Source organism: Corvus kubaryi, unplaced genomic scaffold, assembly GCF_017639235.1.
Source record: "Corvus kubaryi isolate FWS band 111438036 unplaced genomic scaffold, C.kubaryi_AGA036_p1.0 37397, whole genome shotgun sequence".
Taxonomy (NCBI): Eukaryota; Metazoa; Chordata; class Aves; order Passeriformes; family Corvidae; genus Corvus; species Corvus kubaryi.
This window is the reverse complement of record NW_024581136.1, coordinates 10,946,415-10,973,854: the sequence shown is the minus strand read 5'-3', so window position 1 is coordinate 10,973,854 and position 27,440 is coordinate 10,946,415. Positions and strand designations below refer to the sequence as shown.

Sequence of the window (27,440 nt, the reverse complement as noted above, 5' to 3'; positions counted from 1 at the left end):
TCAGGAGCTGGCACCTCCAGTGCTGGATCCCATTTCAGAAATGGTTATGTTCCCATGACAGTGTGTGCACCACAGGGCAGGAGCTGAGGGACCACCATCCAGTCCTGCAGCCACCCCGTGCCAGTGCCCCAGGCACTATGGTCAGAGCTGGGCTCTCCCCCAGGCTGGAGGCAGATGTTTGCAGTTAGAGGACAATCACTACCTTGGTGCTAAAATGTGTGATTAGCCACAGGAAATTCTTTCCTCAGCTGATGAAGACAGGAAGGTAAAAGTGTCTCTTAATGCTTCCACTGTTTTTCCTAGGGAGTTGAGTGACTCTGGCTGCCCTCACAGAGGGGAACACCACTCCTATTCCCCAGCAGGTAATGATCTCTGCTGTTCTCTTGCACATGTCTAGAGGTCTATACTGTTGGCCAGAGAGGAACAAAACCCTCTCACTGTGAGGTAGGGAGCTGTTTTATTTCTCTCTCCCTCTTTTTCACATTCCCTGTAGGAATGTGCAGACCCTGGGTTTTCAAGGCAGCTGGGCTCTTTATTAAGCAGGAGCAAACAGCTTTTCTCTGGGACAAAGACCAGATCCAAACAATTTGGTTTTGACTACAATTTCCATATGATTCTTGACCTGGAAACTCCTCCATTTGTTACTCTGCTGATCCCTTTTACTACCTGGGGAACAGGTTTGGGGGGAGAGGGGAAGTAGTCTGGATGTGAATTAGCAGAACCTTGAATGTTTTGCTTGTTTGTGAAGAAAGGCTCTTCTTTCCTTTGCACTTCCCGAGCTGATATTCTGCATATTTCCATCCCATATCTCCATCATAGTCAAAGCCAGAATAACACTTTCCGTGACTGGTTTCTGTGCAAAACATGAGTTTAACTGTGCTCAGTATAGGACTGGAGTCCTGCAACTACTGAGGCTGGTTCTGGCTCTGAGCTCCCTTCCCCATCTCATTTCCTGCTCCAAATGATTGGTAATTTTCACTCCTAGAAATGATGCTCCAGGATGGAAGAGCACAGGGAAGATCCTCTTCAGGTGAAAGAGCAGTGTTGAGTGATCAGGTTGAATATAAAGTTCCAGAGTAAATGAACAGTGTGTTCAGCACTGGGCGCACTATGGACATGTGAAAGAAGTTGCACCTTGCAGAGCAAGGGCTGGAGGATAAGCTGGGGTGTGCTGGCCAGCGTGCCAGCTGCAGGAAAAGTTGTGTGAACTGGGGGTTTGTGAAGCTGCTCTAATTTAAACCTCAAGAAACTGGTGTGAGGGAACAAAGAAAGCAGCTGTGGACTGGAATGGTGTTTGATGGATCTGACAGGAGCTGGGGAATACAAAATTATTGCCATGCTGGCTCCTCTGTGCCCAGGCTCATCCTTACATTAGCAGTTCTCCAGCCGAACAGCACGGGAGACACCTGTGTTCTTGCAAACCCAGACTGCTGGCACTTCCATCAGGGATGCCATTGAATTCTGTGTTGATTGATGTCCTTGATACTAACCAGAGCTGAGCATTGCCACTTGAAGGGAGCAGGAACAGCAAGCTCTCTTCTCTAGAAACCTGAGCTTAGGATATTGATAGAGACATTTCCATGATGTCCTTTTTTTCTTCTTACTTGCACATGCTGCCCCTCCCCGTGGAGCTTGCTGTCTTCAGGTCTCAGGTCCTCTTTGTGTGAATTTCCTGTCCATGATGGTGATCTGTTGCTCTTTTGCCCTCTGTCAAGCACGTTCAGAGTGAGAGGAGAAGTAATTGGCTCAAATGCACAGAGTAAGTCCAAGGGCAGAGCTGAGAAGCTGCCTGGGGCTTCCCCACACCCTGTCCAAGGTATACATAGATAACCCAAGCACCTCTTCATGCTGCTGTTTCTGAAATGGCCCTGCTGGCAGCCTCTGTGCATAAATGCCCAGAACTGTCCCCATGCTGACACAGAGCCAGGCACTGGTGTGCTCTGTAGCCTGTATTGCAATGTGCCATTAAGAAAACTGTAGTTGCCAAATGTTTCTGTTTTTGCATGAAGCTATTCCACCGAGGTTATCTGATTTTTCTCTGGTGCTGAGAAAAGCAGTTGAATCAGACAAGAGACCTTGTGGGTGGAATACATTATGTCCAAAAATCAATCATAAGGTAAGGTAGGAATAGAATTGAAGAAATAGAATTGAGTTTATTTACAGTCTGTTGACTTTTATAGTTAGCACCATTTATTAGAAAAGATGAAGAAGAAGAAGAAAATTAAGCAGAGGGCAGGAAAATGTTTCTTTGTGATATTTTTGTGCCTGGCAATGGAAAGAGATGTGTGTATGAGCTGACAATTTATCTTCTGCCCTGAAGAGAAATGACTTGTTCTCAAATGGGCATGAAATGAAATAGTGCAGAACACGATAGGAACTTTTCTGAGTAAATGGGTCAATTTCCTGTCATTCTCTCGATAATTGTATGTGGAGCACGCTACGCTCCAAACACTGGCAAATGTGATTTTTTTTTTTTTTTTTTTTTCCCCCCCCTCCTGTTATTTTACTCCTCTTGTCAATGGGTGGAAAACATATTCCAGTGCTGGCACTATTATAATCAGCTTTTGCCAGTGGCTAATAGCAGTCCATTTTCAGTGAATGCTTATTACTTCCAAGCAGTCCAAGACACTACATAATAACCCAGCACTGTGTAGACTGGTGCTGCTAGGAATGAGATGCAGTTATAGGGACTGCATTGCAAATGCCCAATCACAGCAGGAAATTTGCTTGTCCCTTTATCTTCTCTTGCCTAACTGCAAAATAAGACCTGGTGTTCTAGCTGGAGAAGGAGCCTTGTTTGCCTTCCAGAACTTCCTGGTATGGTCAGGGACTTTCTGCCTCACTATCCCTTAGCAGGCTGATGGATTTTCCTCCACTTACAGCAGCCCTTGCTGTTACTGAGGATTCAAGTTAGACTCACTGAGGACTGAGCTGGTAGTTTTATTTTGAATGTGGTTAATTAAAAATAACAGAAAAGCTGTAACAGGTGTCCAGTGGGTCACAGTTAGGATCTCTATGGCAGATTGGGTAAATCTCACTGGAATGGATTAATGCAGTGACAGAGCTTAATGAGTGCCTTTGAACCTCAATCTTAGGAAAAGGGAGAGAATGTTGTAGGGTTGGCCCCAAGGTGCTGGATTCTGGCTGTGGAAATATCTGGATAAATCCCAAATACTTGATTTCAGTAAGTTTTCTCCCTCTTAACTCCAAGCTAAGGAAGATGTAGACTTGTCCAGCCTATCTAATTGTGCATAGTGTTATGCTCCTAGCTGGAGGTTATAGGAAGGATAAAAACACAATCCCAGCCTGATGAGGACTGCAGATACCTGAGCTGTGATATATCACCTGATGGGGAAACACAGCCCTGGCAGAGCTAAAACCCATCCCTGCCTCCCCAGTCAGTTAGGGACAAAGTTGCCCAAGAAATGGATTTCAACTGAAGATCATTGAGAACTTCTATTTTCACCACAGTTATCCCCCAAAATGAAAAATCTTATATCACATGTTTTGAAGTCTAGAATCTAAAAGCTTTGGAAGGAAACCCCAAGAACAGCTTTTTCTTTTTTTCTTTTTCCTCCCCACTAGTGAAAAGCTAATTCTCAAAAATGTGGCAGGATTAGGCATTCCCATGCAAATTTTTCATTTAGGAGGGGAATTTAAAGCTTTCTGAAGCATTAAACAACGTTGTTTCTTCTTACTGTCTGTAACTCGAACTCTTCTGTGAATACAGCCCAGGGCCAGTGTCCCCTTCTTTCTGTATGTGCAGGACAGGTTTCAGTCCAATTCAGGTTGGGTTGGGTCACAACTTAAAAAAGGCTATTGAAAGTTTTTCAACCTCTGATTTTCTTTTTTTGTAGTTGTTGCCTTTCCCCCCCCCCCCCACTAGGATAGGAAAATGTCAGCTTTTCGTAGGTGTCTGTAAGAGCAGACAGGTCTATTTGTCTTTTATGTATACTGTTGATGCAAATGGACTGGAAATAAGGATACACAGAACAGGTCTTCATCTTCTGCATCTGCTGTCAGGAGAGGAATTCATGTAACAATCCCACTCTGTGAATCAGCAGTTGCTGAAGTATGCACACAACTGCTGGATGGAGCTGGCCCCACTTGGCTCGTGTGTGAGGCTCCAGACTCCTCACAAGTCATGAGGAACGGGAAGTAAATGATCTCTGACCTCCGTCAGCAGGGAGCGTGGAGAAATGTGCATTGTTTATTCCACCTGTCTTTGGAAAAGTGGAGCCCTGGAGGACTGATTCAGAAGACAGTTATGCTCAGTAATTCCAGAATAGCTCAGCTGCCTGGGATAGGATCGGCCCACTGTAAAAGCCACCGGGGGAATTGGGTCAGAATTCGGCCATGCTGCTGCTTCGACCAGAGAATGAGTTCTAATGACTCTTACTTGGAGCAAAATAGGGAAAGATCAAGAGCAGAATTAGTCATTTTCCCCATGTTACATAACAATATTTTAGCAAACATTCTTTTCCCTGAACATTTAAATGCATTGCTTGAATAATCACTGAAGACAATGTGGTAATAATATGTTCCTGATGTGTTGGAGGCAAAGCATTTACTCTGGTTTTACTTTTGCAAAAATATATTAAACTACTTGGTTTTTGCTGATGTTTACACACAGGGACTGTGGGGGGTTGTTTTGGTTTTTACTGCTGTTTCTTTAAGAAAGCACAAGGGGATTTCTGTTAAATGGGTCTGATGCTTGTGGTGGAATTAATCCCAGATAACTTCGTCTAGCTACAAGCCACATGCTTGGGCTGACATGCATGTGCCTTGGGAGTGATGGTGGAGAGTTGTTGGTACCTCCTTGGGAAGGATATTTTAACCAGCCCTGCCAACAACTCTTGCAATCACCCCGGTGCTGGTGTCATCTTTGCTCGGTGTATTTAAGGCAAACAGCATCTGAGTACCTAGAAAGTAGGTTTTCTTCCACCTATAGCTCCCACATGGCCTGGTTGTTTAGTCATGCTCTAATTCACTCTTGTTCAGGACTGACTCCACCAGAAAAAATGGTCCACTGACCATTTTCTTTGACATAGCCAGGAAGAGAAAGTGGAGTTGCAGTATGCCCAGGTTGTTTTAAGTGGCTAGGAAATGGGCCCGGGAGATGAGGGGACCCGAGTTCTGAAACTGCCTCAACTGGAGGGCAAAACCACCCCAAAACTGCCCTTTCTTAGATGTAGGGGAGATGTGACAGAAAAGACTGCTCAGGAAGAGGTCTTGTTGCAGCTCCTGCTGAAGCCAGCATGCAGAAAATACCCTGGGATGTGCCAGAGAGGGTCAGGGGAGGGATGGAAGTGTTCCTTGGGATGATGGGGGTCAGGACTGCACTTGTCTTCCCAGCCTGCTCCACCTTCCCACTTGGAAAAACACAGGGCTAATAAAGATGACTGCAAAAAGGAGGTGGAAAAGGGTCTTAGTCCATGGGAGGTGTGCAGTGGGCACCACGATGAGCATGGCAGTGCTGGAGGGATGAGCTGGATGGGCTACAGTGTGAGCAAAAGGTGGGTTGGGAAGGTGTGGCGTGATTTCTTTGGCTGGCTGGGTTCTTATTGTCAGAAATGGATTTTACTGGGCTTGAAACTTGGATTAAAAAACATGTCTTTATTAGCTCCAGACGGAGATGCGTCCTGGAATCTTGAAAACTGTTTCACTGCTGTCTTTGGGAGGAAATTTTGGCTTTCTAAGTTACAACATGACTGATATGTTCTATTTGGTTTTTTGAGAATTCTTTTATTTTCCCATGACTCAAATCCATTTGAATTTTTCCTTCAAACCATGTGTTTGTAAGCTCTGACTAGCATAGCATTGCATTGGATATTCTGGCATTGGGCAGTGGAGGATGGAGGAGTGTTTTTCCACTGCTACCACAGCGGTCTTCAGCTCAGTGTTGCAAAGCACAACTTTTAGCAAAATCCACCACGCTCAGTTAGACTGACACTTCCCAGGGGGAGCAGGCACAGGGGTTTTGATCCACCAAGACCAGCATTGCTGAGTAGAGACACACTACAAAGAGAGCCACAAGCCTTGCCTCATACTGTGGCAACTCTTTCTCACCTAAAATGTGCCACCTCTTCCTCTGCCTGAGTTTTGTTGCTTTTATGTGCTTAAATAGGGTCTGTCCTTTAATGACCTAACTGTGGAGGGGTCTTCTTCACCCACCCTTGGGTCCTTTGCACTGTTCGCTGACTGCAGCTGTAGGGTATTCACCCAGTCTTCTATCCCTGCACTGCAGGGTGCAGGGGGTTGGTTTAGGGCATCTCTTATTTGCACAGGTAAATATTTGTTGGGCCAGAGCAAGACAGGCAGAGAGGAATTGATGCCATTACTGTAAGGTCAAGCTGTTCGCTGGAGAGAGAGAGAGAGAGAGGACATCAGCCCTCCAGGCATGTTCTAAGAACACACTGCAGATCCAGCTCTGCAAGCGAGATGTACAAGGACACGTCCCATTTGTGAATTGCCACCAGCCCTGAGTCGCCAGCCAGCATTGAACAATCGCCACATAAATGATTGTGTGAGTGCCTGGTGATGATAAATTGAGGCACCTCAGGGACTTCATTGAACACCTGCGTGTTTTCCCTTCCCTGCCATCTTCACCAGCCCCCCAAGGGCTCTGAGAGCTGAGTTTGCAAGCTCATTTTCCCCCTTGCCTGCTGTTTGGGCAATTGGGAAGGCCTGGAAGCCTGGCAATTCCCCATGTAAGGAACATCACCACCACCGCCAGGGTGCCACCATGGGAACACAAAAACATCTTCTGATGCCTAAGAAAGCACAGAAGTCCACCTTGCTTTCTGGGAGCTGGGTTGCTTGGAGGGCTAAAAGGGGTAAAAACTTTTTTTTGGGTTACTGCTGTCAGCTGACCCAGCTCTGATGCACTTGTGTAAGCAGGCAGCATTTTCACATCTGTGCTGTTTGCTTTAACATGTCAAACAGCTGATGATTTTGCAAGGTTTCCCTAGCTCCTTCCTCCCTCCTCTCTTCTACTGTCTCTATAAAATAATACTGCTATAATCCAGTTTGACTCAGCAGGATCCCTTTCACGCTGGCTAATCCCCATATATAGGCATCAGTTCAGGGAGGTGCACCAGAACGCTGCAATATTTTCCCTAACATTTTGTTTAACCAGGATGACATTATTCAGACAAATTAATTTCCTCCAAGACGTAAACTTGTTCTGACTGAGTGCTGCAGCAGCCTCCCTGAGAGCAACAAACCATGATCTGACATCTTAACAGCTCTCCACACAGTCAGGGGGAGTCTTACATAAAGGATCTTCAGCTGTGCATATCTGCAAGGTGCAGCTGCCCCTTTCTGCAATAGATTTCTTTTTCAGCAGGTTTTGGTGGAAAAAAATATCTTTTTTTAGGAAGTGAATGGGATCTAAAGCACAAGTAATTTTGGAAAATATCCTGGCATTTAAAAACATAGGGTAGAGATTACCCTACCCTCTGAAATCCTTGCCAGAGATTTTAAAAATGGGGTTCTACTGTGGTCACTCTCCTTCCATTCTGAATTGAGTTCATCTTGCATGTCTGAGCTAACATGCTGCTAGATGGGATTTACAAAGCTCAGGAGCATGTGTAGGTGATGTGTCAGCTGCGTGTGCCAAATAGCAGTGCCTGTAGCAAAGGAAGAGGAAGATGTAAAGAGTCTGTCACAAGTCTGCCAAAAGAAGGAATTCCTGGTCTGCCTCATAGAGAGGAGGTCCTAGTGTGAAGAATGGCCCTGTGGTGCTGCTTTTACCCCATGTAGGGTATGGATGGGCAGGGGAGCTACCCTGTGCCCCTTTGTGACACCAGCTATTTGGGGTGGCATGGCCAGGCTGCTAGAGCTGCGTTCAACACTGAGTTTTCTGTCCACGTTTCCCTGAGATGTTTTCCTGGCACTTGAGTTACCTCTTGTACTCTAATGTTAGGGTTCTGGGAGCCAGCTGGGAAATGCCTTTTTCCTCCTCTTGCCTAGAGTATCATTATGTCCTTCCAGGTGCCTGGCAGTCCTTCCCCTTGGTGCTTCCTTAGCTCCTAGATCCAGAATCCAACAGGTCATCTTGCTGGCCTCAAACATGCCAAAACAGTTGAGGGTACCCTAAAGCAGGAGGAAGGAAAGAAGAAATCTGATTAACTTAATGTACCAGAGGCTGAGCTATTTGAACACTGTCCTGGGTCCGTATCTCACAGCCCTGGCTTATCTTCTGCATTCTTCATTGCCTTATGTCTATTTTTTGCTCTGCTTGAGTTACTTCACTGGGCCTTAGTTATCCATTCCTGAGAAATGAGTTGATGTTAATTGTTTGTTCATTGAGACTTGCATGGAGTGACTTCAGAGGGCTTAGCTGACTGGATGGCCATGGTTTTGGCATGCTGGGAGCTTCTCCTAGCTGGATTTCTCTTCTGCACCTTACCATCTCCTAGGCTACCAAGGACAGCTAAGGGAGAACGTGTTCTCTTCTCTGCAGCAGTGTATTACTGACAGAGGGCATCATTAGGGGCTCCTGATACTCCACGTACCTTAATGTAATGTAGTATCATCAACATTCATTCAAACTGTTTTAAGATTACAGCAAGCAACTGTAACATCCAATAGACACTGAATAATTTAGAAGATTTATAAAGTTGAAGCTTACAGAAATGGATTTACAGATGCATAAAACTACCTCAGATTAGTTTCAGAGGTTCCCCTCGCTCTGTATCAGCTGTTGCAGATGCTTCCCACTTTCTTCCCAAGGGAACTTCCACATCTTTTTCTCCTGGTTCTATTTGTGAAAGATCTAACATTAGGACTGCACTTTGTTTTACACTGCAGTTTTGTCTTTTGGGGAATACTCAGTCTTCAAGCTCTCTCCATGCTTTTAGCCCTAGGATCTTCTCTGCATGGTGATTCTGAGCCCTTTACTTGCTGCAGACATAGACTTGACCACTAGCTTTGAAAATGTCATTTAGACATTTCATATCATCTACACAATAACAGCCAGAGTGAGCTTGTTGCTTTCCAGGGGTTTGGTGGAGTAATTAGCAATTTATACTGTAGTAAGGTAAACTAATTTTTCCTCCTGTTGAAGCAATTCTTAAGTCTTTCTGGAAAACGTTTTGTACATGGAAGTTTTTATTTCATAATAAATGTGTGGAGTAACTTCCACACATTATACAAACCCTGAAATGTCATTAAATCACACAGCTTATTAATGGCTTCTGCTTAAGGCTCCCTGGGATGGTAACCGGGGATAAACCATCTGTCCCCAACCACGTCTTTGGGACCAGTGCAACTGTCTCTACAAGAGAAACCATGTGAATGAGCATGGCTGAAACAGATTCCCAGTGTGGTACTGCAGAGCTGTTATGTCTGATAGTACTTGATGCTTATCTGTAGTCTGTTATTAATAACAAAGAAAAAAAACCTGCTGATAAAATCAGTAAGTAAGATAAGTAAGGATTAGTAAGATGTCAGAGCAGTGGAATGGAGAGGCATGGACTGATGAACATCCAGGACTCATCTGAACAAAATTGGTTTAACACACCCAACTGTGAGGCCATCTATTTGTTCAGGAACAAAACCATCTTCTGGCACACCAGCTTTATCTCCAGGTGGAGCTTCATCTGGCAAAGTGCCTTCCTTAGGAAGGATCAGAGCTTTCTGTACAGCCAGATAAGGGAGCCTTACTCAGTCTCTTGATGTGTTCACGCTATGCCTGGGCACTGCCGTGGAAGTTGTGATTTAGGAAAACCTGTGAAGCGCTAAAAATCCTACGTGGATCGGTTGCCAGGGATTCTGCACAGAAACAATGTTGGTATAGCACCAAGGACCTCACAAACTGCAGATTTGGGGTAGAAGGAGTGGTGTCTTGTTTGGTTTTCTTTTTGTCACGTTCCCTAAAGAGAGCAGAGAGCCCAGGCACGGTGGGAAGCGTGCACATAGCATACTGACAAGATCCTTGTGTTCTGTACATGGCACTAGCTAATACATTCCTCCTGTTAGACCATTGCCACAGCAGGTCCAGATGTCAGTAACTCCAGCTGATACCACTGAAGAACGATGATTTATGGCCACTGGAGATTTGTCTGCCTTTGTTCAAGAGCACAAGAAAAGGACTTGGAGGTTGTGCTTGGGGTGGTCAGCTATCTAGGTCAGAAGAGGTAAAAGCTGCTGTTTTCAAAAATTGGCCTTCTTTCCAGCCATCTCATGGTTTGTCTTCTCTGTCAGAGACTATGGGCTGCTTTGTTTTCTTCCAGGATGCTGAACATACCCCAACTCAAGCTGCTGGCTTGAAGTGTCTTTAAGAAAAGGTGGTTTGAATTAACCACCCTAAAATATAGAACACCCTACCCCTGAGGACACTTTGCAGTGTGTGACTGTTAAGTGTTTGGTCATTAAAAGGAGGATTGTACCCAAAGTGAATTAATTCTTACATTAGGCCCTGAACAGATCAATTCTACAGCCAGCTGTAGTCACAGGAATGCCAGGCAAATAGTGAAGTTTAAAGTGCATGGAAGCAGGAGAACTAAATGGCAAAGACAAGCCTTTGGTATCCAGGTAGTATTTTCTTACCAGCAGATCTCAAAGCACTTTCCAAAGCCTGGTAAGAACTAGGATGTGTGGGGTTAGATGAACCCTGGAGCAAGTGCCTCATTTTCAGTCACACATTCCAGATCTCGGCTCAAATATTTTTGCGTTGGGTTTCTTTCAGAAAAGTGCAGAAAGACCCCGGAGCCAGAAATACTGTATAAAACATGCAGGATAATTAGCAACCTCCTGGAAACATGTGAAACTTTAATAAAACTTAAACTCCAGTTCCTTCCCACAGGTGGAGTCCATCAGTACTGGAGGCAATATGTACAATTAAGCTATTTTTATGCCTCCTCATCTAAAAATGTGAGTGTTAAAACATATGTAGGTAAAGCAAATGGAAAGTTTAGATTTGCCTGCGTGCCATGCTCATTTGAACTCGCTGCATTAGCCTGGATTGCTGCTGAGCAGTGTGTGCTCCAGCAAAGGTTTTGCAAAGGGAAATGTCTTCACCTACAAACCTGGCTTCTTAAAAAGCCCAATGACTTTGCAGCTCCAGAAGATATTGACTTTTCCTGCCAACCACAAAGGGGAATAAATGACTGGGAGGGCTCAAGTAATTATACAAAGTGCCTGGATCAACTTTTCCATGGGGATCCTGTAGCTACTGGTCTGATGGCTTAATAATGTGCTTCTGAAATGGCTGCTTTCCACTGCTGTTTCTCTCCAGGGCCAGATTTCCAGCAAGACTCCTTAGCTGCCCTTGCAGAACTGGCAGGACAATGCTTGCTGGACTCATGCTGCATGTGAAGGAGCCAACAGTAACTTTTCCATAGGAAAACTTGCAGGTGGGGCAGAGCTGGACTATGCTGCCCCAGCAGCAAACTTTGAGAAAGAGGATGATTCAGAAAGCCCTAGATAACTTCTTTGTTCCCCACTCTTCACTGCCACTCCCTGTCCCTCTGTCCTTGTTCCTCGTCTCTTTGGAAGCTGGTGTGGCAGTGCATGTGGGGAGTGACCACTTTGCACCACCAGTGCAGCAACCAAATGTGATCCTTCCATTAGGAGACATCAGCACTTGTCCTTGTGGCCTGCATTAGCTGCATCACTCAGGTACACGAGCCACGTGCTAATACCAGGCTGTCTTGTCCATTTTCACCTGGCTCTGGTCCATAGTTACAGCCTGATGAAGAGTGGCCCTTCCCTCTGCTGTTCCTCATAGGTCCATTAAATCAGAAGCTGTGTATGGAAAGATGTTGTCCGGTTTTACTTTGCATGTGCTGCTTGGCAAAACATGAGGGTCAGGTTACTTTGGGTGTTCAGATGTTCTTGCTGGGGAAATGGCAACTTCTTTCTGGTCCTCAGAAAGGAAAGTTGGAAGTTGTATTAGGATGGAAATGAGCAATTCAGCAATTACATTGGGAAACAACCATCGATGCAGGTGATCTCAGACCTTTTAAAGTACTGTGAGAAGCACTGGACCATGGTCTTTTCCACTGTTATGGCAAGAAAATCCCCATAATGGAATGGAACAGTTACAAATCAGAATGATCCTACAATAATGTTGTTTTTCCTCTATATTCCATAATCACAGTGATTTCAGCCTGAGAGTCCATACACTGAGAGGATGCTATCGATGGGAGAATGGACATGTTATATAACATCTATTATACATTCCATGTGTTTATATAAATGCATATTTCTTATGTAACTGTGTCACTAGGAAAACAGTGAGGTTGGACAAGTTGGTTTCTCCTGCCATTGCTGCTCTGCTTCGCTTGTTGATTCTTAAGTGCTGGCATAAGACACTGCAGGTTGTGGTGCTGATGTGTGTTCCCAAGTGAATCTCCTCTTTTCAGCAGCTCCATTCGCTTTGGGTTTTGCTGGTTTTTTTTCCTCAACTGCTGTTTCTTTTTTTAAATGTGATCCTTGGCTGAAGGCCTTTGGTGGGCTTTCACAAACTCGGAGGTAATCTGGTTAGTAAATACTAGGGACTGACAATTGACTAGCACAGTGTTCAGTTGCTGTGCTTTTCAACTTGAAATAACATCCAGGGCAGCCTGCTCAAGTGATGTAAAAGACCTGGTAAAGAAATGCCAACTGTCAGCTTGATTTTTGGTCTGCTCTGCTCTGACATAAACCTTTCTGACAGCTCAGACCAGTGTCCTTCATATTCCAAATTAATCCAAAATTTCTCATGGTAATGAAAGGGAAAGAAATTACTTTAGAGTGCATATTTCCTGCTCTGAACATCCTTGACTAACCCTGCAGACACCAGAGAATTACCACCTACTCAGATATGCCTGTCTGCTCTTGATGCAACTCTTGAGCTTGTTTGCATTCCAATGGTTTAGCCATCTAAGATCTCTGTATCCAAGCCTCCATGTTGTCTGTACAAAATAGGAAAAACTTTTTTTTTTTCCAGGGAGCCTTAATTTTTCTAGATTGAGAGCAAAGGAACAGTGCCAAGAGGTTGGATCAACTGAGCAGACAATTGTGTTGCAAGGACTCTTCTGCCCAACTTCCCACAGCAGTGTCTTGAACAGTGGAGTAGCCCAAAGCTCCTTGTTTACTTTTCACTTATTCCAGGAAGGATCTGATCTATAGTATGGGTATCTCTTGGTAAGGTTAGAAGGAATAATGTGCCATCCTTTCTCTCCCAACTGTACAGCAAGCTGAGTTCCAGCGGAAGCACCCTCAGGGGTGGGCAAGAGGTGCAGAGGGACTGATGTAAATCATCTTCTCTATCTCTGTCTTTGTGGATGAGGTTATCTCACAGTGGAGGAAGGAAGGTGATGGACAAGTTCCCAGGGTCGAACCTCAGTCTCCAGCTTTTGCTTTTCTCACATCTCACTTGACCTCTTTGGGAAGTTCTCATTTCTGTGCCATACCTTGTCTGGGTTCTTCTTACATAGCTGTCTCAATTTTCTGGTTTTGAATGCCTTCCTTCTTTGTCACTCTTATCTCAGCAGGTGGCTCAAACTTGCTTTCCCAGACCAGGAACCGAATCAAACATCCAGGTCATCTGAATGAAAAGAATAGGGATGTCATTGCATCTAAAAATAATCCCAGTACCTGGCAGGTGACATATTTGACCCTGGACTTAGTCAGCAGCCTGGATTTATTTCCAGTTAGAGTCTGACTCTAGATAGAAGAATGGGTGTCGCTCCAGGGAATAATTCAGTTGAAACCTCTGAAGAAATCCTGGCCCCCCTCAAAAATGAAATTTCTAGTCTTGATGTAGAGGGGAAAGAGTATAGTACAGTTCTTCCCTTACATTGACTCACTAAATTTTGTTTTCTGTTATTCTTGACAGTGGCCGATGCTGATCGTCTGTGGGTTTCCTGTATTCTTTCAGAGTCTTCAAAAATAGACATTTCACTCAGGAGGCTTTCTTCAAGAAATAAGAAACTCCTTCTTCCTCTCCCTTTGGAAAGACCTCAGAGCACCCACAATGTTTTCAGCCCTCATATTTCAGGCACGGATAAGTCTCCCATTGCCCCAAAGGCTCCAAGACGTTTTCCTCACATCAGGGACATAAATGCATTTGGCAACTCTTTAGGAAAAATATCATGGATTTGGGCAAATCGTATTCTCACTGTCAGTTCGGGTAGCAGTAGCATCCAAGTGCTGTGAGAGTTTTGGGGAAGTTCCTTTCCAAGCTTTATGCTGGATTACGTTATCTATTAAAAGCAGCTTTTTTTATGCTGAACTGCTGCAATGACCTGTATTTCACAACTTGCACGTATACACTGAAAAAAACGTTATCTTGCACTCAAAAGGTGTTTCAGTGAAAGCTCCATGAAATTCTGTGCAAAATCTCATTACCTTCTTGCTTGGGTTTTCATTTTGTTTCAGTCTGGGGAGGTGTTTATTTCTTGGTAGCTCCAGGTGCCAACTTTGGTGTTTGCAATAGAGATGTGACTTCTGTCAGAGCATCATAGACCTCCTAATAGCTGACTAAACCCACTCCATAGATAATATGAAGAGCAGAGGAGGAAAATAATGAAATTATTCTCTGAGTCACTGGTGAACCAAGGACAGAAGCCAAGCACCCTTAGTTTCCAGTGCTCTGCCTCTGCCACTAGAAGAAATTAATTTCTCTTGTGATTTATATGAGATATCCAGGAGTTGCTTTACATTCTCTTTGTTTGAGCAATTAAAGTAGAAGGGGGAGCTGTTAAACCGATATCCAGCTGAAATATTTAATTTATTTAGTAGCTATTAGAAGTGACTTAGAGATGCCCTTATCTGTGACTTGAAATAAACAGAGGAAAATAGATTGTGTGCCTTTCCTTGTGGCTTAGAGAGATGAGGGGTTTTTATTCTCAAGGAGTGAAGAGGAAGCATTCTCTTTTTCTTACAAACTCTAGAAGAATGCAGACTCTCTAGCAGTAGCCCTGTCTTTCCCCCTTTTTTTAGTTTCTCCAGGAAGTCTCTCTTGGAGAGCACAGGAAGCAGAAAAAGCCAGTTTTAAACAGGTTGTAGTTAAAAGGCTGGTAGTGTTCAATCTGTAACCAAAGCAAGCCTAGCTTTGCTGGATGCTAATTTACTGATGAGAGTTTCCAACTAAAATTTGTTTTCCATTTTAATCAACGAAGTTCCATTTTCTTGATGGCTTTTATGTCACAAGTTCTTGCATTGCTCGAACAGTCCTTCAGGAAACACATGGCAGGCAAGAACTCATTTCAAATGTAAAAATACCAAGAAAGAGGAGAGTGAGGGGAACTATAAATAACCACTGAGATGTCAGAGTCTCAGTCATTTTTTCCTCTGCAAGTCAGCTTTAGCAGTTAAGGTCAAGATAACATTTCCATGTCAATGGTCAGTTACATCAAAATTCTAAAACAGGAAAATTGAATGGAATTTTCAATTTTTTTCTTGTATTGTGCCCGGATTTGACCAATTTATAGTCTCCTAGGTCTGCCAGCTCTGAGTTCCAATGTTATTTTGGTTAAGCTTCTTGCCAGAGTGGCAAGCTTGGATTGGAACGTTGGGTTTATTAAAGGCTATGAAATTAAATTCCCCACCAAAAGAAAAGAAAAGGAAAAAAAACCACTTCTTGCCAATAGTCACTTCTTTATTTCCTTTGATGCGGTTCAGTTTGACTTGAATTTTAGCCTAACAATTTGCTACACAATTTTGTTTTGTTTTCACGAAGTTCTAATCAGCTTAAACTGCAAGCGGTTTGAAATGCCTCTCTAACAGCTTCCTTGGTGTTGCTAATTAAGCTTGAAATCTCTGTGTTGTCCACAATTGTATCTAAACAAGGAGGAGAGTGTATCTGCTCTCTGTTTGCCACATCTCACAGCTGCATGTAATTCTGCTGCCTGTGCAGAAAGTAATCACAACAGGACAGAACCTTTATTTAGGCAAAACTCTCAGGGTGGCATGCAAGGTCAGGCACATCATGTTTTGAGGAATTTGGTGGTGAGAACACGCAAGGCAAGCAGAGGTACATCAATAACACAAAGACTGGAGGTGCTTGGGAATAACTAACAGCTTTGCTTTATCCCTCAGAGCACTTTGTTCCGCAGAGCCCTGAGTTATGTCTGGTCTGTAGGTGCTCTCACCTGATGTGTGGGTGTTAATAATAGATAAAAGCACAAGCTATCAAAACCAGCAGTGTATTCCCCCCATCCCTCAGGAGCAAAGCTAATAGAATATCACAGTTTTTAAAGATACCAAGGTTTACTTCAGTGGAAAAGGAGTCCTAACAAATCCTCAAACACATCTTTCTGTGTTGGGCAAAGCCATGGGCTGATTTCTCCCTAGGTAGAGGCCGCAGTGGTGTGAAGCAATACTAATCTGCTGAGGCATGGCTGCTGCTGTGCGACGCAGCCCAGGGATTTCCACGGTAGCTCTGTGCCAGTTCGCCTCAGCTGCAGAAGCCTTGAACAAACTGTTTACCTCTGACATTCTGGGAGGGATTTTGAGGGATTTCCTTCAAATTAGAAATCTTTGAAAATCAGCATCTTGCGCCAGGCGTTGTATTATGCAATGTCTTGGAATGAAGGTCTGGTCAGGCACTTAGGATCTCCTTGGACTGAAGGATTCAGAGATGGAAACTGTCTTATCAGATCATCCTTCCCTGCCAAGTCAGGCTCGTCTCCTGTGCTCCACAAGCCTGCCCCAGCTTCTTGGTTGTATGTTTTCTGGGCCAGCTGCAGTCCTGGTGTGGAGTGACTGATTTCACATGGTTGTACCCGGTGGTCATACCTGGGGTGTGGCATGGTGGCAGTGCTAACAGCAAGAGTGAGCTCTGCTCACCAACATGAACAATGTGCTGCTTCAATTCTCTGGGGAGCATGCAGCTCCCCTTCCCTGGTGGCAATAGACAAGATGGGAGGAGGTTTGGAAATGCAGCTTCACTAGAAAATTACTGAAGGAACCGGAGCTGATTACAAAGATATTTAACAATGCCCTTTTACATAGCAATTGCTAAGGATGCTTTCAGCTGTTTGCCTTACTGTAGTATTCCATGCTGCTATAATTATTGTTGCTGAAAAAATTTCATATGCATAGACTTTTTTCTTCTCTGTGCTATTTTAAAGTCAACTGTAAGTTAGAAGCATTTCCCTGGTATTAAACTACTTTACTCTTGCAAATGGCTGTAGCCACATTGGAGTATTCTGAGTAACAGCTCAGGTTCTGTTCTCTGGTACTGTACCACCTGAAATTGACTTTTGAGATGTGTGCAAGTCACTACATATAAAAATAATTTAATTTTTTCTGTTAATAATACATTGTTTCCATTTAGTAACCATTTAGGCACCCAGACTACTTCACAAGTAGTGAAAAACTTGTGATCAAACCTAACAATATCCAGTTTCTCACTGGAATATGTAATTCTACAGCCATTTTATTTATAGGCCAACTGAGGCCCAGAGCATGGGAATGCTTTGCCTATGGCAGCTACTTGGTTTAAAAGCCAGAAGTCCAGGCATTTCATCTTCCAGCCTACCAGTTTAGAGGACAATTCCATCATTTCTTACATTCATAGGCACTGCTGTTTTAAAGGGACAAAGATGTCTGTTGTCAGAGCAAGGAATGGACAGAAGATGAGTAGCTTTAAGTGCCAGAAAGTAGTTAAGTAATTTCCAACACGGGGCTTCTTGTGGATTTTTAGCTGGAAGGAATCAATGTGGCTGTGGTTGGACACTGAGCATAATGCAGAGCAGATTGTTTAACCCTGATATTCCTTCATCACTCTCAGCTCAGTGGTGCTAGAAAGGGATGCAGGCCTTGTCTAAACTGCCACTGTGCACCAGAGAAATCACCCAGTCCCTGCCTGTGCTGCTCCAAACATTAATTACAGCATTAAAAATATAATTCTTTCTGCAGGCAGTATGGCCAGCTTGTGTGCCTGCCAGACCCAGCAGCCTTCTCTGTGTTTCCTCTCCACCCTTTGGTGTGCTCAGACAATGGCAAAGCCATCCCTCAGCCTTCATTTGATAAGAAAACTGGAGCTCCTTCCTTCTCTCACTGTAGAGCATATTTTGACATCTGTATATCATTTGAGAAGCATTTCCCAAGCATTGTTCCATTTTCATCGTGGCCTTTCTGTTGTTGCACATTTACGGACTCAGTTGCGTGCCACTGTTATCTTTGCTACTCACAGAAGCCATGAATATACATCTAGCCTTTCTCTAATAGTTACAGGGTGAGGGGAAGGGACTCCTTCATCCTGTATGCCGAGAGGACTTTCTGCCAGATTCACCTCCAGCTGCTCTGAGTCCAAAGCTACAAAGCTGAATTGAGTTTTCCTGACAAGAAAAGCAAATTCCAGCAGAGGAAAAGCATGCCAGCCGTGGTATTGCTACTGTGCTGGGAAAGCCACTAAAAACTGAGCCGAATGGAAGAACGATTTGAAAGCCACTGAATACAGTAACCTCCAGGGCCTGAGTCTGCGCTGTGCAAGTGGTAGCTGTGAGCACAGCTCAGATCCATTACCAGCATGCTGGTAACGTTGCAGGGTTGCCAGTGTAATTTATTCCAGTGTCTTCCTTTCTATCTCCCAGCAGATCAAGCTATGCCATCTAAAGAACAGCCTCACTGCTCCCCACTGTGTCTGAATTAGGGGGTTTGACACTTTGGGCTGTCAGGGGTCACATCTCTTGCCCCAACACACTGATGTGGCTATGGCAGCATGGTCTGAAGGTTAGAGCACCAGCCAAGGTGCTTCTGCAGTGCTCTCCCTTGCTGAAAGTACCCCTCAGAACAGCAAGAAGGGGAGTGTTAATAATGTGTCTGCTAATAATGTGTCCAGCTGGTCAGGTGAAGTGAGAAGTGCCCAAGTTTCTCTCCTCAGACATGCAGGAAGAAATTTCATGCTGGGTGTTAGTGACTTAAATGTTATGTTTGCCAAGATTTAACCCATCTGTGGAGATAGCAGCTGGGAAGCCTTGGGTGGAAATCAGGTCTTGGATTTTCCTTTTCTAGAAATAATGCCAAAAAAGTGTTTGAAAGTGTTGAAATTACATCTTGACACTGAACCCCTTTACCACTGTCTGTTTTATATTTAATTTATAATGCAACTATATATTTTCAGACCCAAAACCTAAATGAAAACATTTGCAATTATTTTGAAGTGCAGTTTTTCAATTGACCTGATCTAATTTGAGGTTTATAAATTCACCAGACTTCTTGAGACTAAAGTGTTCTGTCTTTGCTTAAGTATGGAAACATTTTCAAGCCTCAAAAAATATCCCACAAAGGGGAAAATGTCTGCTGCTCTGCTCTCCTCACTGTCTGAGGAAATGAAGGACGGAGTCACAAGATTTAAAGCAAGTCACTTACCACACTTTACTAAGTTACAGTTCAACTATAGTATTTGACCATGTGCCTGTTTTTAGCACAACAGTCACATTTCATTCGTGCAGCTTAAAATCATCTCCTCTGCTCAGTCACTTTGAAAAATGTTTCTTCTGCAGTGCTCACAGAAAGTGAGTTCGTGTCCCTGTGCATGAGTCGCCAATGTAATTTATTCCAGCAACTTCCTCCCCTCTCCCAGCAAAATAAGCAGTACCACGCTCGTGTCCCTGTGCGTGAGCTCTCCTCGGTCTGCTGTTCAGAGTGCAGGAGACATTATTTATGTTCATTAGAGCTTGGGATGAATTGCCAATGCAGAAGAAGCAATGACTAATCTGTGTGGCTTTTCTTCTGCACTCATGGCTGGGTCATTGTGGGAGAGTCCTTGTGCTGGCATGATATTGTGAGTTACTGCTGTCCCCTGAAGTTTGGTTAGGAGAGGCTATAATCTGCAGCATTAGGGCAGTGGGATGAGCTGCAGCCCACAGGCTGTCACTGCACCTCTGCTCCCCAAAGCCCTCTGCCACCTTGCTGTCTGGGACGTGAAGTTTTCGGGAAAGGACTCAAACACTCCCCAGCTCCAGTCTTCCATGGCTCTTGCAACCCAGAAGTCTTTCCCAGCAGTCAGAGTTTTTACTTTGTGTCCCATGTTTAAACCTAACATCTGCAGAGCAACTCCCTTTGGCTTTCTGTGGTTTCTGAAGGGACAAGTATTGCTCTAGGGCAGTCAAACAACTCACACCACCACTTGCTAGATGCTTGTTCCCAAGCAACTTGTTCCCACTTTGCTACTGATTGAGCTATACATGTTTAAGTGTCTTAGTTTTAACTTGCAGGATGATGCATGATGTCCTAGTCATTTCAGTTCTTTGTGTTTTAGTGTATATTTGCTTGGGGTTATTTTTCTTGTTGGTATTTGGGGTGCATTATTCTCCCCATGTGAGATTCTTTTTCTTTGCCATGGATAAACAGTTCTGCCCTCAAGAGACATGGACCCAGACTCAGCCTTTAACATTGTGCCAACCTTCCATTTAGAAATGGATGGTTCCTTCCCTATGCTTTTCAAACTCCCCCAAAAAATTAGTCGGATTTGGAGACACAAGGGCACTCCCTGCCTCTTGGCCAAAAATACGGGAAAAGAATGGTAAACTTTACCCTCAGCCCACACTAGATTTGTGGTCCATAGTCTTATAACATGAATGTGACCACAACCCCTAGGTCTGATGTTTCCTAGCTGTTTCTCATCTTTCTTCTTTGTGCCTTGCCTTAGCTCTCAGTGTAGCTCATCAGATGCATTCATCTTTACCTGTTGATTACAGAGAGAGTTTGCAACAACAGCTGGGGAGAAAAGAATGAAAATAGAGCTGTTAGGCATTTTTCTTCATTTTGTTTGGCTTTTTGAAGGTCTAAAAGCTCCAGGAGGTGCTAGGACAGTTAGCTTAACTGTGAAAGAGAGCAAAATCAAGAAGCCAAACTTACAATCCTGCAGGGATGCTGTTCCCATAACGTGCAGAAATACCTTTGTGCAGGTTGTTAACTGCTGGGGCAGCACTTAGGCATGTGGGATAACCTGATTAGAGAATCAAAGAAAACCCTGGTAGCTTCACAGGCCAAATCCTGCCTTACAGCAACCTGATGTCAAATGGGGGTGAATCAGGGAAGCTTTCCCTTTGGCATCATCTGGTAACACCTTGAAGAGAAGGGTCTGAGCCAGGGTTCTAGCAAGAAGAGAGGCTTAAGCAAATACACTCCCAGGCAGGGAGTGAACTGGAGTCTGAAACTAATGACTTTGTTTTTCCTTACTGGTACAGACATGGAAGGATGAAAAGAATAAATTTCTCAGGTCTGATTTTCAGGTCGTATAGAAGGCTTAATCAGGAGTTGGTTATTTTATAATGCTTGTCTTCCTTAGCTGTGAGAATGTCAAACTGTGACTGAGCTGAGATTTGGGAGCAGAAGATGTGTGTTTTCAGAAGGTATGATCCAGCAGGGTGAGAGCAGTTCCAGGCCATGCTGTTCAGTGCTGCTGCAGGTGCCTGCTCCGGTCACAGAACTGACAGTAGCAGACATGGGGAACTGCTGAACAGATCAGTCCCCACCACGGAATTCCCAGTCATGTTGTGGGGGACCAGTGTTTATCAGAATTCAAAAATCAATCGGGAAAGTTCATGGGAGAAAGCATCCAGTTGAGGCAAAGTATGGGGAAGCCAAGCTCTGACTCAGGAAGTCCCTAAACCAGTAATCAGTGGAGGCTGGAAGCAAATCCCAAGGAATTGCTGTTTTGCTTACCCTGTTCTCATACTTTGGTCTCTGTTGTTGGCAACTGTTGGAAATGAAGCAAGCAATGACTTGGTGAGGCAAATGCTCTGTACCTGCGTGTGTTCAGAAAGTTTCATGGCAAATGCCTTACGAATGGCACAATCTTCCATCAGTATCCGCAGGTATCCTGCCTTCCTTCCTTGGCAGAAAAACGCAGAGAACTGCATGGATGCGGGTTGAGATGATGTGATCTGCTTATGCAAAGTGAAGTGGTAAATCTGCCAGGTTATTTCTCCATGGAGAAAATTATTGACCTTGCTTTTTCTGGCATACCAGCCACCATTATAATGATGATGATGGTGACAGCAACCAGACAGAAAGGCCAGCAGTCATTCTTTCCTGCCCATTATTACAAGGTATAAAGCAAAATGCAGCCTGAATTCAATGCTAGTCTGGCTGTACTCTTCTTACAAATGCACGAGGCAGTTCTCATACGGGTTGAAATTCAGGACTTTTCATATCGACCTTTCCAAAAACAATCCTTCTGATCTTCTAATAGGAGCTCATGTATTTCTATGCTTGTAGCTTACCAGTGACATGCAGCCCAGAGATAATGTCTAAGAGCAAATGTGTGAGTGTAGAACCTTCTGAGTTCCTGGGTGATTCATCTCCTTACAATACATTTTGGCTGCACATGTAAGGACTGGATCTTGCCCCTGAGAATACTGGCTCAAAGAAGCAGTAACAATGGAGTCAGTCAAAGCACTACTCTCCCTGGGAATTTTGTTGCCTGTGGAAGCAGAACTTTAGCCTTCTTGTGTTTGTCAACAAGATCTGCCTTTCAGCAGCTTTCTATATTTCTGTTCTGTTAGATTTTTCCCTTTTTTTCCCCACCTCCTTATTTCTGTCTATCTAAATTATAATCAATAGTTTTATGATAGATTTTTCTACCTCACCCAAGATGCAAACGCTTGTTGATAATATTACTTGATAACTTCAGGTTCATTGAGCGAGAATAGTAGGTGAAGTTTGCTTTTCTAAAGTCCAGTGAAATTACCCAAATCATTGCCACAGATTTACTGTTTGCATCTATGTGATTTTCAGCCTCCATTCATGCCTTGTGTCTTTTAAAGTGCTTGCTTTGAAATGGTAAGTTACCCAGTTGGTGTCAGAAGGGCTGGTGTGGCTCACAGACAACCATCTGAAACAAAATTATCTTGGCATTTCTATAATTAACTGCAAGGGTAAGTGAGGGTTGAAATGAGACGACTCATTCAATGGACCCCACTTGAAAAGTGGGAATTTTTTTGGCTCCAGCACTTTAGGAGCAGGCTCGTATGTAAAACCTGTGCAGCAAGGATCATGGCCTTAGAGGTGGCATTTCACAGTCATTATCTCAAACATCGTGGGCCAGAGATAAACAAACCATTTAAGTCATCCTGAACTCCTGTCCTTGCGGATGCTTTCCTTGCATCCACTGCTTTGTTCTCTCCCTAGACTTAGCATTATTCTCTGTGGGGAGAGAGGGAGATCAAGATTTTCATACAAGGCAGATAAAGATACTTTTATGGGATCTGCATTGGCAAAATAATTAGGGGGTCTCTGTGTAGCCCCAGGGATTTGCTCTTCAGTTTAGCACTGCCCTCTGTGGAACTTGTCTCTAATGACCTGCACTGCAGAAGCTTGCTCAGACTGGGCAGTCCAGAGGCAAAATCCCAGGAGTGTTGACTGCACAACTCCTTCACGTGCTCCTGGCTACAGAAGCTGCTGTGTTTCAGATAACCCACCCGATGAGCCATCTCTGATCATTTGTCAGAGCTGCTGAGACAAGGCTCTGGTTTGTGTTCTCACACTGTTCTAAAGGCTTGACCCAGGCCCTGTGCTGTTATCATACTCTTTGATAACTGTTGACTGTACTGCACTTTATCTAGAAGAAGTGAAAAGAAGGTACCTAAAGCTTCCAAGCAGACCAGCAGCAGCCTCCAACCCAGCTGACCTTTGTAACTGTCCTGCTGAGATGGCACTCACATCTGTTGTGTTTTCTTTGCAGAATACACTGGAGCAATGCAGTGTCTGCGCAAAGCCCATCATGGAAAGGATCCTCCGAGCCACTGGGAAGGCCTACCATCCCCACTGCTTCACCTGTGTGATGTGCCATCGCAGCCTGGATGGGATTCCCTTCACTGTGGATGCTGGTGGCAACATCCACTGCATCGAGGATTTCCATAAGTAAGGCCTAAGCTGCTGTCAGTGCTTTGCTTGTTGTCTTTGTCTTTTCCCCCTAAAAATTCTCCTTTTTCCGACTGAGCTTTCAGGAAGTTCTGAACCCTATGCCACTTCCTCCCAAGGCTCTTAAATAGTAGGGAGAGCTTTGCTCCAAGCAAGCATACCATGGCATACAAGGTTAATTGTTTAGAGGATGATTCTGCTTGATCTCTGTTTTGCTTAGAGCTGAATTGAGGGATAACCTCTGTTTTAAGTGCTCTGCCTTACCCTTGCCTTTCACTGCACTTAGCATGTGCTCGTTTCTCCTCACTGCCTCTACCTGCACTTTCACATCGCCTCCCTGCTTCTTCCACTGAGCAATTAAGAAAGGTCCTGTCCTCCTGCACTCTGCAGGTGTTTACTTACCTGCTAGAGGGATCTCAGTGGCCACAGGCTGCTCACAGCTCCTTTTGTTTCTAGTTGCTAATTAGCTTTTTAAAGCTGCTAAAAATACAGGCCTGGTAATAATTTATAGTGAAACTGCTATTTAAAGTAAGTTGAAAGGTACAGTTGCAAGTAATTCCTGTCACTGACACGCTACCACCCCCATCATCACAACTAATCTGGAGAAGACAGGTAGATATAATCAGAGCACAAATGTTTGCCCTGTATGGAAAAGACAGATACATTACACCCCTCAATTAAAAGATGAAATCAATACTGACAAATGGGAGTTTACATCTCAACCATTTACCTCTTAATTTCTAAGGGGGTAGACTTAATTAGAGCCTCATGACATCAGTGTGTGGGTCTGAAAGCTCAAAGAAGCTGGCTGACTTGACAGAAAGGGAAGCAGCCACAATTAACTGGCATGTGAGAATCCAGCAGGAGGATGTTCCCTGTAGCTCAGCTAGGCTGGGTTAATTGGCAGCTGCTGTATTGCCTTGCCTTTCTGTGCCACCAGTTGTGTGTAAGGTACAATGCGGTCCTGAGCACAGGCCCAACAGGAGTTTTATGCACCACTCAGGCACCTGAAGGGTTTCCCTCAACACCCCCTTAACAATGTGGAGAGTGCCCCTTCTCAAAGCCCCACAGGCCAAGGGCTCACATGCTTTCAGGAGAAAGAGAGCTGATGTCCCACATTGAAGTCTTTTGGCAGTGACTGCAAACGGACCTTGGGGCTCTGAGAGTGTGAAGTGGGAGGCTGTCAATCCAAGGAAGGACAAAAAAATTGTTGAGTGAAGGATTGAGGGGAAGATAATGGAAATAGCATGAGACCCAGTGTGACACTCGGAATGTCTTTGACCAACCACACATTTTGCAGTACTTTGGCCAGCCGATTAATCGATTTGAATTGATTAGGGATGACATGTCCTCCTGATCTGGAGGTTGAGTGTTCTACATCTACATCCTCTTGATAACAAAACTGTCGCTGATGCTACCCCCTGAGCTCAGGCCCCACAGTAGCAGATCCACATCCCCTGAAATCTGCAGGAATGATCTCAGGATCCTGGGAGATAATATTTGTCTTGTAATGAATTACTCACAGTAGCCTGGACAAAGAAATGTTGAAGTATTTTTTAAGTACCACATTTGAGCTAAATGGCACAAGGAAGGGCCTGCATGAAGCAGCACATAATTAATTGCGATCACAGCTCCGGTCATATCATGATCCATTTAAGTTATTTTTCAGAGCGCTCGTTATAGCCACTGTTTAATTCATTCTTTCATTAGATCACAGCTTTGCAGGCATCTTTCATCTACTGCCAGTGAAATTAATATTTTTCTTTATTCCTAGTACAGATAGATTTTCTTTTCTTTTCTAAGATAGTTAATTCTGAGGTGGTTCATGTGACAGGCTGGGTGGCAGAGTCAATCCTTACTAGGCATTTCAGAAGAGAAGGGCCTTTGATCTCCTTGTGTTCTGATGTTTGCCATAAGCTTTGCTCTCTGTCACTCCACAGCCCCTGACCCTGGCTCTCATTACATGGCAGCAGATTCTGTGGGTGTAAGTTTCCTTTTCTGCTGGCAGAATTTGCAGCCAGGAAACTGGTACCAGGTTTTGAACCAAAACAGCAAATAATGATTCACCACAGGCTAAGTGTTCCCAAACCTAGTAGCAGAGATGGCCACTTCTCATGGGACCTGGGGGGAGCAAAACCAGAGGTAATACAGAACATGGGTGAATTATCCAGAACGGCATATGGTGGGCAATAGAAGGGGGAAGAAAGAAGCCTGTGCTTCGCTTGATCCCTGAGCTGACCCTGATTCAAGTCAGTCATTTCATGCAGTGAGTTATTGTCACTATACATTTGGAACTCAGGCTGACTGGAAGAGAGAGCACTGGGGTCTCTGCACCCAGACCTGTTCCCTTTTAAGCCTGGACAACACCCTGTTGGTGGATAACTGAGTTGGTTGTAGCTAGAAAATGCAGCAAGTCAGAATTGCCCTGATGCTTCTTGTCTGAGAGTGAGCATAGCCAGAAATGTGCTTCTGTGTGCATATGTGGGTAAGATGGCTTGGAAGTTTAAAGTGGATGGCATAAACCTCAACAAACTAGTGTTAGTGCAAGGCAATTCTTTTTACCATTTCTTTTCAGACTTTTAAAGTATTTGTTCCAGCCTCCAGATTTTAATAGTTTGATTTTTGTTTTCAAGAGATGCTCTTGAAGCAGATCCTGGTCATCTTTCTAACCTTGGGACTTGCATGGATTTTCTTAGAGGCTGAGGGTTGTGGCAGTGTGTAGGTGCCACAATTGATGGTCATTCAACAGGCGCTTTAGTTGTTTTGCTGCCTGTCAGAAATTCTCTAAGTCCTCTCCTAATAAATGCTCTTTAATATCCTACAAGCCTGAAATTGCCTTGTAAGACTAAAGTGCTCCTGCCTGTTCTTTTTCCAAGGAGGGAGCTGTGCAGAACTCCAGCCTGTGTTGTGTGTGCACATAGGTGTGTGTGTTGGTACAAATGTACACATTTCTGGCTGGCTGGTCCAGTTAACAAAACCTTTTGCTCCAGGTTTGAGGATGACTGGGACTGTCTCTTCCTTCCTCAGGAAATTTGCCCCGAGGTGTTCTGTGTGTAAGGAGCCCATCATGCCGGCCCCAGGACAAGAGGAGACCGTACGCATTGTTGCCCTGGATCGTGACTTCCATGTCCAGTGCTACCGGTGCGAGGTTGGTATTCCACTCACGGCAGGGACAGAAAGCAAAGGTTGGCTTAACTTCATCACCACCTCATGTTGCTCACATGACAGGAATACACTATTGTAACACTGGCTCTACAATCAAATTACTTCACTGACTTCAGCAAGCAAGGAATTTTTCCTCGTTTATATCAGTGCAAATGAGAGGAAAATCAGGTCCCTTGTTTATAAAAGGTTCATTAGGAGAGCAAAAGAATGTGACTCAGGCAATTAGGGCTTAATACTTGAGAACTTCATAAATTATAGCCTGGACACAAACGTAGCTCATCTTTATGTTCTTAAAATGAAAGCTAATGCATGTTAGGATTTGAGCATGATTGTACAGGAAACTCAGCATATGGCTCTGGGTTGACGAATTTTAATGGACACATAAACATGATCATTCTTGCTTTGTGCAATGCTTTTTGTGCTACTTTTCCTGTTCAGTTTCATTACACACTTCATGTAATTTT

At 44.1% G+C, this 27,440-nt stretch overlaps 1 protein-coding gene across 7 annotated transcripts in view; it reads left to right on the top strand.

Annotated features, from left to right (window-relative positions):
• Nucleotides 1-27,440, top strand: part of LOC121671299 (LIM domain containing preferred translocation partner in lipoma) — a 333,806-nt gene that overhangs the window by 290,287 nt on the left and 16,079 nt on the right. For all 7 annotated transcript variants that reach the window (XM_042042722.1, XM_042042721.1, XM_042042717.1 and 4 more), the window contains 2 exons: nucleotides 23,633-23,811; nucleotides 26,839-26,959. In XM_042042722.1, the coding sequence (XP_041898656.1) occupies nucleotides 23,633-23,811; nucleotides 26,839-26,959 (300 nt within the window). The remainder of the gene's footprint in view (nucleotides 1-23,632; nucleotides 23,812-26,838; nucleotides 26,960-27,440) is intronic.